At 53.8% G+C, this 11,524-nt stretch overlaps 4 protein-coding genes across 4 annotated transcripts; 2 read left to right on the top strand and 2 right to left on the bottom strand.

Annotated features, from left to right (window-relative positions):
- Positions 1–72: 72 nt before the first annotated feature.
- BDV59DRAFT_143354 (tRNA guanylyltransferase) lies at positions 73–1,481 on the top strand. Its single transcript, XM_073687218.1, has 8 exons — positions 73–154; positions 205–294; positions 393–524; positions 574–618; positions 672–847; positions 898–986; positions 1,038–1,142; positions 1,191–1,481. Exons 1-8 carry the CDS (start codon positions 141–143, stop codon positions 1,413–1,415), a joined length of 876 nt encoding a protein of 291 aa, XP_073550481.1. The 5' UTR covers positions 73–140; the 3' UTR covers positions 1,416–1,481.
- Positions 1,316–2,766, bottom strand: BDV59DRAFT_143464 (uncharacterized protein). The gene has a single exon (XM_073687219.1). The coding sequence runs from the start codon at positions 2,367–2,369 to the stop codon at positions 1,548–1,550; it is 822 nt and encodes a 273-aa protein (XP_073550480.1). The 5' UTR covers positions 2,370–2,766; the 3' UTR covers positions 1,316–1,547.
- A 108-nt stretch (positions 2,767–2,874) lies between these two features.
- Positions 2,875–4,359, bottom strand: BDV59DRAFT_199705 (WD repeat protein; the record flags this gene model as incomplete). Its single annotated transcript, XM_073693405.1, has 6 exons — positions 2,875–3,015; positions 3,066–3,189; positions 3,248–3,585; positions 3,653–3,719; positions 3,784–3,883; positions 4,053–4,359. The coding sequence occupies 6 exons, from the start codon at positions 4,357–4,359 to the stop codon at positions 2,875–2,877; spliced, it is 1,077 nt and encodes a 358-aa protein (XP_073550479.1).
- A 5,793-nt stretch (positions 4,360–10,152) lies between these two features.
- BDV59DRAFT_199704 (class I SAM-dependent methyltransferase) lies at positions 10,153–11,289 on the top strand (the record flags this gene model as incomplete). Its single annotated transcript, XM_073693404.1, has 2 exons — positions 10,153–10,328; positions 10,401–11,289. The coding sequence occupies 2 exons, from the start codon at positions 10,153–10,155 to the stop codon at positions 11,287–11,289; spliced, it is 1,065 nt and encodes a 354-aa protein (XP_073550478.1).
- Between the last annotated feature and the right edge of the window lie 235 nt (positions 11,290–11,524).

The following is an 11,524-nucleotide window of genomic DNA, read 5'->3' as shown; positions in this document are numbered from 1 at the left end:
ATGCCAGCCACATCTGGTGTTAAGAGTGACGCTTCGCGTACCGCCTAAAAGGAATTTGACGTTCCCGCACAACCCATTCTTCTTCAACACTCTCCTCTCAACACCTCATCTCCTTATTGAGATAATTCTAAAAACGTAAAATGGCAAATTCAAAGTATTTTCTGTTAGACTCGCCTTCGCAGGCGCTTCGCTGACCGAGTTTAGATATGAGTATGTCAAAGCATTCGAGCAGCCCGATGTCCTCTTACCCGACACCTGGATCGTGGTTCGGATAGATGGCAGGGGCTTTCACAAGTGAGTTCCATCATGTCTATTTAGCCGACTGGCGATGTGGGCTGTCTTGGTCGTGCCTTATGTTGCCTCATTGCATTGACACTTGCTAACACTCACAGACTCACCGATCGTTATGGCTTTCAGAAACCCAACGACCGTCGGGCGTTGGATCTGATGAACGCCGCTGCTGTTGAAGTCATGAAAGATCTACCGGATTTATGCATCGCATATGGCGTAAGCGACGAGTACAGGTCTGTCCAGCTCTGCTGCAGTATCACTCCGCCTATTGACATCTGCCAGTTTTGTCTTCCATCCCAGTTGCCAATTATTTGAACGACGGAGCGCGCAAGTGACTTCCCACCTTCTTGGAGGAGCGAATTGACTAATGCCGCGAACAGGAAACTCGTAACCACTATCGTGTCCACTTTTACTGCACACTACATTTATCAGTGGGGGGCTCACTTCCCTGGAACGCCTCTTCAACCACCATATCTGCCTTCGTTCGATGGACGAGCAGTTGTGTATCCTAATGCAAGAATCTTCCGTGACTATATGAGCTGGAGACAGGTCGATTGTAAGTGCCGTCATCCTGCCGCTTCCTTTCCAAATGACTCACCAGAAAAGGTCATATCAATAATCTCTACAACACCACGTTTTGGACCATGGTCCAACAAGGGGGTATGAGTAACACCGATGCGGAGCAAGAGTTGAAGGTATGGACCAATGGACATGGTCACGTCTGTGACTGACTCCGGCTGCATCAGGGCACTGTATCATCCGACAAGAACGAAATCCTATTCCAGCGGTTTGGGATCAACTACAACAACGAAGAGGAGATTTACAAGAAGGGCAGTGTGGTATATCGTAAAGTGAGTCTCCTTTCTATATCTCAGAGCCAGCTGCTGAACAAGATACAGTATCAACTCGAAGAAGCAAAGCCAGCTGGAGAACCCGAGACAGCAGCATCTGCGGTTACAACACGGGATACACAGGTTTCGAGGTCGCAACAAGACAAGCTGAAGAAGCTGCGACGAAAAGCTCAGGTGGTAGTCGAGCATGTCGACATCATCAAAGACGAGTTCTGGGACCGACGGCCCTGGATCATCTCAGGAAAGCCTGGAAAGCTGCCAGACGATGTTTGAATATTACGATTTACGGTGAACATACGCAACTCCGGAATGACAATGCTTTTATGCCGAGTCTGAATGGGTATCTCTAAATCTATATACGCCAACCCGTATGTTTCCAACCAGTATACCAGTCTATACATCTCCCTAGGCCGCCTTCTTCCCATCTTTGGCCTTTTTTGATTTCGCTTTGGAGCTGTCGTCTGTTGTGGACTCCTCCCTGTTCTTCCTCTTCCTGCTCTCTTTCTCCTTCGTCTTGTCCTTCTTCTCCTTCGCTTTCTTCTCCCTCCGCTTTTCTTTCTTCTCCTTCGACTCCGGAGCAGACGAGGCATCGCGCGCAGAAGAATCCGATAGATCCTGCTCAGTCGACGACGGCGGCGTCGGATAATCATCTTCAGGCCGATCCCGTTTCTTCTTCTCCTTCCGCAGCGCCTTCTCCGCCCTCTTCCTCTCCTTCTCGGCCTTCCTCGTCTTCTTCTCCTCTTTGCGCCGCCGTCGCTCCTCCTTACTCTCTTTCTCTTTCTCCTTCTCCTTCTCCTTCTTGGCCTTCTTCACCGCGCCACTCTCATCATCCCCGGTCGCCTTCCTCTTCTTCGACGGAGCCTCCTCCGTCCCAGACGCCGACGACACATCCTCCTTCTCCTTCCCCCCAATCGTCCCGGGGACGACCTCCCCACGGACAAAAAAGCGATACAGCTCGCTCGTCAGCGCATTCGGCGCGGTCGTCGTCGTGGCGGCGCGGTTTTCCTGGCCGACGTCCTTCAGCGCGTCTTCGAACCCGCGCAACCACCACTGGTTGGTCGGGTCCTTGGTGGTCTTCTTGCCCACGCCCTGGTTGCCCTGCCGGCGGGCGACGAGGATCGGTTTCGTGAGGCCGAGCCCGCCGTGTGTGCCTGGGCGGCGATTCGGGTTCAGCGGGTTGCCTGGTCCGGACCAGCCGTGACGGAGGAGGTAGGCTTGGGCGTCCATTTGTATCGGGGTCGAGTGAGTTGTGACAGCCGTACAGGCACGGCGTGGGGCTTGTCGAGGGGGATTGATCGAGGGCGTATAAGATGGAAGTAGAGTATGGATAAGAGACGCTGAACAGCAACAGAGACAGAATGCAACGCCAAAGGCTGAGCGCCGCCGGGGTTGAAGAGAGAAAAATTATGGGCGGAAAAGATCGCGATAAAACGGCGGGCGGTGAGAGTGAGACCCGCTGACGGGGCTTTGGCAGGGCCGAGATGGAGAGGTTGCGCGTTCGATTCCGGGTACGCTCATGTTTTTGTTTGTTTTCGTTTACCGTTTTATTATTTCGGTTGAGTGGTGTATTGGACAGAAGGTTGTGTAGGACTTGTTGAATTTGGCGGTTGGTTTTGATTGCTTTTTAGGAGGGATATCGGTCATGTTGCGTGGATATAACTTTCAATATATAATTGAATACCGATGGTGATATATTCCGCATCACAGAACATCATTACAACTCTATTCAGATCTAATAAGGCTTGAACCTTCCCTTGTCCTTACTCTTCTTCTCCGATCGCGAGGCCTTCCCTTGAGGCTCCTGCGGCGCCTCTCCATCCGCCCTCCATACTCGAACGAACCCGTCTTCACCCCCGGTAAACACCGATTGAGACTACACCCGAAATCAGCAATGGTTCCCGACAAACCACAGACCACACATACCTGCTCATCGAGATATACCGATCGCACAATCTCCTCGCCATGACCACCCGGGAGACGCCACATATTCTCCCGGTCGAATCGCCACGGGTCGGCGACGAGCGGCACCAGATCCAACCGTTTTTCCCTGCTCCCGTTAGCACATAGCACAAACCTCACCAGACAGAACGCGAGGGGCAACGTACGTCGTGTTCCCGGCGGCAAGGTACGGTCCCTGACTGCCGATACAGAGCTGGGCGATATACTCGCAGGCCAGGGGCTCGCGCAGGTCGCCGAACTGCACGGGGTCGGGCGCCTGGGCGGGCTCGTCCGGGTCGGTGGCCGGGTGGACCGAGAACACCTCGTCGTGGCTGAGCGCGTAGATAGCCCGCTCGGTGAGGAAGCCGGCATGATGCACGGAGCCGTGGTTGATGACCTGCACCAGGGCGTCGTCCTCATCCGCGACGGCCGTGTTGTAAACGTTTACCAGGCCGTCCGTGCTCCCCGAGAGCAGGAGGTCCGGCCGGGTGGGATGGTATTGCAGCTACACCGGCGGGCTGTTAGTGAGGATGCAAGCCGGGGTCAAGTGGGCTGGGGGAGGTCAAACGAACCTCGGTGACGTCGTCGTTGTGACTCTCCACATACTGGAGTCGCGGCTGCCCCGGCGATCTGACATCCCTTGGCGGTCAGTTAGCAGCTCTGAAGGTTCGCGTCCCCCAAACGATGGAAGCATCCCACGCACCAGAATTGGACGATCGCCTGTGAGGAGACGAGCTCGGTGCCGGCTACGAGGCTGTTGGTTTCGGCGCAGCACGCGACGGAGAGCACGGGGGCTTTCTTTGCTGTCGCAGAGACAAAGTTAGCAAGTCGTCACCCGCGCGGAGGACGTGCGGACGGACAGCCCGTCGCATGGGGAATGGAGAGGAGCTGGGCAGGAAGACCGGTTGCAAATCGGCCCATGCAGGACACTCTTCCCCGCGAAAGGAACGACAGGGCCAGAACAAAGCTTACATGTTTCCACCTCCACCGCCGGGGAGCTCTTCCCGCTGCGGAGATCCCACAGCTTCACTTTCCCATCCCTGCCCCCGGTGGCCAGCAATTGCCGGTCCACGCTATACGACCGCAGCGCGGTGACGCCTGGGTGGGTGTCGGCCGCGACGAGCGACACATGGTTGAGGCGGGCCGCGTCGAACACGCGGAGTGAGTCATCCGACGAGATGGCGGCGAGGTGCCCGGGGGATGCCGCGGCAATTGAGTAGATGTAGCTGCCTTCCGCAAGGGAGAGGGACGACGAAGCCGTAGCCTGGAGCGTATGCATCTCCCCTGGACTTACTTGATCACCGTGCAGAACCCGCGAGTGATATGCCCCCGACGAGGGTGGAAGTTCCGTGGCCTGAGACAAAGATGACTGCGATCCCTGGCGCCAGGGACAAAGAACCAGACGTGATGGGTTGCTTGATCCCGGCTGCGGGATGGGTGTTTGTTGCTGGTTTCCCTGTCCAGAGTGATGCAGGTCTGGTGGCTGACGCTGAGTTTGGCTAACTTTCTCTCTTGTTTCCCTCGGCCTCTCGACGTGGCTGTCTCTGATAGGGATGCGAGAGTGCGCAAGAGAGAGATGATGTCGGTTTGGATGTTCGGAGGCGTGCAGAGTCCGTTTGTTTCCCGCAGCTGATGCCTTGCGATACTTTTTGTGATGTTCGGCGGGAGCCAAGAAATTTGATTTTCATTTTCTGGAATGCCTGACGTTTCTGGCCACCAGCCGAACGAGCGCAACACTCATTCTATCTTTTCGCTTGATCCAAGCCAGAGGCTCTTGTCAAGCGCAATACATTCATTCCGGCGTATATCGCATCAATCAAACTATCTCATTATTGCAACCCTACCATGAAGCCATCCCCACTGTCCGTTCTCTACAGCGGCATGTACGGAGTACGCAGTACACCATGCCAGAAGTGGACGCTGCAGAACATGTAAAACACAGTCTGGTGCCGGCCTCCACAGCCCTTTCACCTTTTAGGATTCACTTGCACCAGTGGACCTCCAAGAACCCCGCCCTGGGGGCCTACGACGGCGGCCCAGGCCGTTGAAGAAATCACACTCCGTACGGAGCGGACAGACAGGCAGATCTCGGGCACTCCGTACGGAGTACGTGTTGACCGATGTGGTTCAGGTCGAATGATACTATCCCCCAAGGGGAAAATCCCAGATGGACGCACGCTCCATCGGCATTATTCTCTGCCGCATCTCCCACCCATGCAGTCCGTCGTCCTGCAGCGACAACCACGCGATCAGTCGGACAGCGACCCCACCACAGCGTCGGCGAAGGGGGAAATTTGCCACTGCGATGCAGCGATGGCATCGAGCAAGGGGGGCGCTTTTCGCGTTATTGGCTGGTTGAAGGGCGGATGGAGGACGAGGTGGTAGCAGGGGAGTGAATGACCGTGGCGGTCTGCTCTGCGCCATACTGATGGGGTCGACGCGTTTGCATGGTTGCAACCAGGGGGATGGTGGTGGTGGGATTGGGTGATGGCGGAGGGGAAAGTTAGTTGCGAGAATTATAGGCGTGTGGAGTCTTGGGCGGGCAAGCACAGGCGAATTGGCCAGCAGTGATGGTTGTCACGATCCATGCCTGAAGGCACCTAATTAGGCGCATATGATGTCTGTCTCCAAGGGGAGACTCAGGGAAGACAGCCGTGCTGGGCGAGTTAGTCGATCACTGAAGGGGGCCGGCCATCTTCCATCGTGGGCCGCCAATGGTCATTGTCGAACAAGAACGGAGTCCAATGGTGTGTTGGCAGATTGGGCACTCTTATGCAACTAGAACAGTAGTATGGTTGTACCCAGTCCCACAGAGGTAGTAGCTGCATAGAAATCTCGCAAGGCGGAAGGAAAGCTTGGGAAACGCTCATCATCCGCAGTGCGGCGTCTATGTTTCCCTCCTTTCGCTTTTTTTTTTTTTTTTACTCGGGACGGGATATAGTTTGGTGCAACCACGTGTATAAGCCGTGATATGTAGGGGGGAGTCTATGAACGTCTGACCCTCAGAATTGATGTAAGACAGCCAGGTCTGGATTCATGGAGGCGTAGGCAGAGACAAACGATGGGTGCGCCGTTTAGCGTTGGGGTTCTGCATCATGAATCAAGAGGGTGAATCTTCCAGTGTCACACCCGGGGTTGTGATACTCGTCTCAGGTGGTCCAGCCACGCCAAACGGGGTTGGCATCACTGTCGCATCGCCCCCTGGCAGCTGGTTGACTGGTGATGCTAGCCCCGAGATGGAGGGGGCCGGGTTTGGAGCCAGGCAGGCGCTTATCCGCAAACGATGATATGGTACCAAACTCTGCAGTATTGGCCCGCAGAGGGGGAGTTTCAGCTCGGTCAGCTGTTCCCACTAATCATTGGCACTGGCTCTGAAGTCTTAAGGGGAAAGATTAGGAGAACCGGACACAAACGAATAAAACAAGGCGGTAGATATATCCGATCGGAGTGGGTACATCACAGGACGACAGACGGGGTGGGATTGAAGGCAGTTATTACAGTTCAGTCTAGTGTGCTGGCTGCGTGTTCCGTGGTGATAATCCCGCAGCCATCCTCCGTAGTTGGGTCATTTTTTTTTCTTTTTCCTTGTTTAGCTCCAGTTTAGCAGAGCCAGGAAGTGCTAGACAATGATCGGTTTCGAAAACCGCGCTAACAGAGGGACGATTGGGGGACGGCTTTCGGTCGATTTACGGAGTACGCTGGGTGGCCAGTCCCTCATGGAAGATTGGAGCTGGCATTCGTCGAGAGGAGTAATAGTCGTACTTTTATTTGTGGTTTGACTATGCCCTGCACATGCTCCGCTACTTGAGCCTCGGCGTCGCAGACGAAGGAATCATTCAGCTCCATGAACTACCCTAGATGCGTCCCTCACCGCGAGAGAAGAATCCCGGTGACCACATCGCTGTCCACATCTGCACAATGTCTGCGGCATGTCCTACCCCAGAGGACGCGGTGGAGGATGACAGTGCAGAAACGCAGCTAACTAGCCCATGCCTCCATGCATTATTCGGACCCGAGGGTTTGGTAAGCGGTGAAATGATCAACATAGCGATCAGACCTCGTACGAGTCATCGGGCAATTCGTGCAAGGCATCGGGATACGTCTAAAGGCCGAGCTGGAATGCATGACACGTTGAATGCTCGGGACAAATCATAGACTGTGGAGTACTTGGTACCTAGGTACGGTGTAGGAACCTAGCGTAAGGTGATATTGGTGACGACCAAGTCAGCGTAACACCCCCATTAGTACTCGGCACATTAATGGTGACAGGCTTTCTGGGCGAGATTCTCGCGCTAGGGGCAGTGTACGCATCAGGGTATATCCTGGGAGACCGACAGGAGTTGCATATTCCAAAAGAAGGATTAGTTTAGTACGGTACCGGGATAGCGATTTTAGCCTGTCGTCCTCCGAAGATGGACTCGATTCATCTGGGACCACCGGGTAACCCTGATTAGGGAGGCAATAGTCCCAGATGGAGTGATCCACCTGGGACCGACTGCATGTAATGGATTATTGCTGGGATGGGAGAATAGGAGGATTTGGCTTTGGGCCTGTCCGGAGGTTACAGGACTGGTTTCGGGCGCTACGGAGGAGGGCTCAAAGAGGAGCCACGCCCGAAGCTTCACATCCTGCAACCACAGTGTTGGTACCATGAGAGGGGGAGGGTGGGGAGTGGGGGGTTTTTGACGACGATGGTGGGTAACGGGCGACCACGGGATAATCCCAATTACCGGTATCCGTACTATGGTGTAGATTAACAATATCATGGATACCTGCTAGGAGGTACCTAGATACGCAGTAGACTTCAGGAGACGTATCGGAGAAACGATGTATTGAACTAAAGTATGTGGGAGGCGGGCCGTCACCCACCCGGAAGTCACTTTCATCGTCAGCGACAGTGGATCCTTTCCTAGAACACATCTGGCATGTTTTTTCTTTTTGTTTTCGATTTCTTCCAAGGAACCCAGTAAACTCTCCTACTGGTTGGGTCCAACACCAAAGGGGATATTGTAGGACCCAGCCGAAAGTTACTTACGCTCAGTCCCAACTCTAGGGATCTTGCTCTCGGCGTTCCTCTACTAGGTGAATAATTCTACGCAGTATTGTTTCACCCGCATGCGGATATTTATTCTTTTTAATCTATCGAGTGAAAGGTTATCGGCCAAGGTGGCCAGGTGAAATCCCGTCAAATGGTTTCCCGCCACTTGGTTCTGGGCAACAGTGATTGACGCCAGGCCCGAGCACTTGGGTAGACCATTCGAAAAGGGGGCGATTAAATATAGAACCTGGAACGGTAGGAAAGCAAATGAAATAAGATAATGATAAAATATACTGATGGCAGGTCTCACCGAGGAACGGAGGACGTACAGGTACCCGACGTGCATACAGTGTACACCATACCTACCTATACACCTGTACATAACTCAGCTATATGCAGACTCGGTACCCATCGACCTCCTCATGGGGTTCATAACTTTTGGAAAATTCCAACGTATGAAATACAACAAAAATAGCAGTCAAAGCAGATGAACCCACGGTGACGCCAGGGTCGGTCATCCACGGTTGGAACCGCCCACTCCAGCCAATAATCCTGGCTCTACCGTCTAGGTAGACGGTAGTTCTCCAGGGACCTTTCGTTTTCGGACGAACCCACCGAAGTATAGAGTAAAAACAATAATCAAAATAAATAAGTCCCAGTACCGAACTGTCGACTCTTCCTAATCCGAATAATAATAGATCATGTCAAGGCTATACTCCGTAGCGATCCCTAGAGTACCTCTTTGGCGTAGAATCTCAATCCTTCTTGAAGGGCCCCGCTTTTTTTTTTTCCAACATTTTTTTTTCAATCACTTTTTCTTTTTCTTCTTGTCCTTTTTTCCCCTCGATTTTTTTCCCGGCGCGTGGAACCCAACGGGGGACCAGAATAATAAAAATAACCACCACCACAACTTTATTAACTGTTCTAAGGCGACGAGGGATTTCTATAACACCGTTAGTACCTTCGTACCTCCAATACAGGAGAAGTACCTACGTACCTCCGTCAGGTACCTCTGTCATAAACTCTCGACAGGCTTCTGGAGATTAATGTTTTATCATTTTATTTTTATTTTTTTTTTATCATCGCCATATTATTTTAAGACGAACAGCCCCTATCGCGTGTGTTTCGAGTAGTTCACACGCACATTTCTTCCCCCTCTTGCCCCTCCTTCACCTCCCAAACCAACTTCTCCAGCCCTCTCATCTCCCGGCAATCTGGCAAAAGAAAACAACCCAAGGTACGAAGATGCGGTCATGCAGGCCTCCATGCGCCTTAATTAACATCCTTTCGGCCCCCAGGGATCGGCTCCTTCCATCCAACCTGCGGCTCGAAGCCAACTCGTCCCAACCAGCGGAACTGACCCTTGATCGGCCTCTAATCCATGGCTAGTTCGTCCTGACATTTCTCGCCTGTCAGAATAGCCGTGGGACCTGCGCCCAGTACATAAACGCCTGCGTCGTGACCGCTTCTTTGCTCTTTACTTTCTCCAACGAGCCTCCATCTTCAGTCGCGGGGATCCAACATTGCGCTGGAGTCCTCTTCTGCACTGATGTTATTTCCTTGTGCTGTTGGTGTTGTTTCTTCCTCATTAATTTACTCTTTTATTTTCGCCGTTTATTATTAATTTTTCATTTTCGTGTTTCTTTCATTTTAATTCGCTTTATTTGATGTCACAAGCTCCAACGCTATCCGCCTCGTTCGCCTTACAGACTACCTTCACTCAACCACTCTGCCCCCCGCCTTGCTCTTCTGCATTGTATGGGCGTCATATCGACTGAGCGTATTGTTGGGTCACTCATTGCAAAGCCATCCCTCTGTTCCCTTCTACTCTTCCCATGCTGGAACCATATTATCTATTACCTGTGTCCTAGCCTCGGGTTCCGATCTATACGCTTAAATCTCGTGTTCTGGACATTGACCTCTGCTCTCAGAGCTTCTCGACCCAAACCCTGCATTTTCCCGTGACGACTCGACTCGATCAACAGTCCCCTGATGTTTGGGAACGGATACGCCGGCCCTGGACAACCTCCGACCATGGCCTCTCCGCCCTACAAGAAATTTGGCTCCCAGTCCACTGCGTCCGGCCGCTCGCGAAACAATTCCGACGCCATGGACATCCACGTCATAACGGATCGGGACTTGCCTGCAAGGGAACAACCGTCAGGTTACAGCAATTGGTCGAACAGTGGCTCCCCAAGCTTGACATCGATGTATGCCAAACCCCTGCCCCCTCCTGCTTTCCGTAGCCTTTCCTTCTTGGGTGATTAATCTTCGATGGACAGGACTCCCGAGAAACAGTACTATGAAGAAAACGGACGGGTGTATCACGGATATCGAAAAGGTGTCTATTTGTTGCCTTGTGACGATCAGGAGCAGGATCGCCTCGATATCTTCCACAAACTATTCACCGAGGCACGGGTATCGGACGGCCTCATCTACGCCCCTCACCCGAGAAACGGTCGATTCCTGGACCTGGGGTGCGGAACGGGAATCTGGGGCATCGACGTCGCCAACAAATACCCGGACGCCTTCGTGGTCGGCGTCGATCTCGCTCCGATACAGCCGCCGAACCACCCCAAGAACTGTGAATTCTACGCCCCGTTCGACTACGAGAGCCCCTGGGCCATGGGCGAGGATTCCTGGGACTTGATACACCTCCAAATGGGCTGCGGCAGCGTGGTCGGCTGGCCCAACCTGTACCGGAGGGTCTTCGCCCACCTTCGACCCGGGGCCTGGTTCGAGCAGGTCGAGATCGATTTCGAACCCCGCTGCGACGACCGCTCCCTGGACGGGCTGGCGCTGCGCCAGTGGTATCAGTACCTCAAACAGGCCACGCAGGAGTGCATGCGGCCCATCGCGCACAACTCCCGCGACACCATCAAGGATCTGCAGGAGGCCGGCTTCACCGAAATCGATCACCAGATGGTGGGGTTGCCCTTGAACCCCTGGCACCACGACGAGCACGAGCGCATGGTGGCGCGCTGGTACAACCTCGCCATCTCGGAGAGCATCGAGTCGCTCAGTCTGGCGCCCTTCAGCCGCGTCTTCGGCTGGGACGCGGACAAGATCCGCCGCATAGCCGCCGAGGTCAAGTCGGAGGCGTTCAACAAGGAAATTCACGCCTATAACATTTTGCATATCTACCAGGCTCGGAAGCCTGCTGGCAATTGATGACGGGTGGACAGCCCGCGCGAGACTAGGATCCCCGACGCTCGCGCGATCTCACTTCGGAGAGTACATGATGAAGCTCCCGTTTCGCTCAGTTCTCCCCCATGTTTGCTCTGGGGTTGGACTCTCGGGATAGTCGTTTGGCGATGTCTCTCCACCGTGCCTGCACGACCGTTCTCAGAGCGCCCCCCCTAAACCTGTCGAGGTTGTTGCATGGTAGCAGCTGAGTAGTGCAACC

Source organism: Aspergillus ambiguus, assembly GCF_047715705.1.
Source record: "Aspergillus ambiguus strain CBS 117.58 unplaced genomic scaffold BDV59scaffold_6, whole genome shotgun sequence".
Lineage (NCBI taxonomy): Eukaryota > Fungi > Ascomycota > Eurotiomycetes > Eurotiales > Aspergillaceae > Aspergillus > Aspergillus ambiguus.
This window is presented reverse-complemented; position numbering and strand designations above follow the sequence as displayed.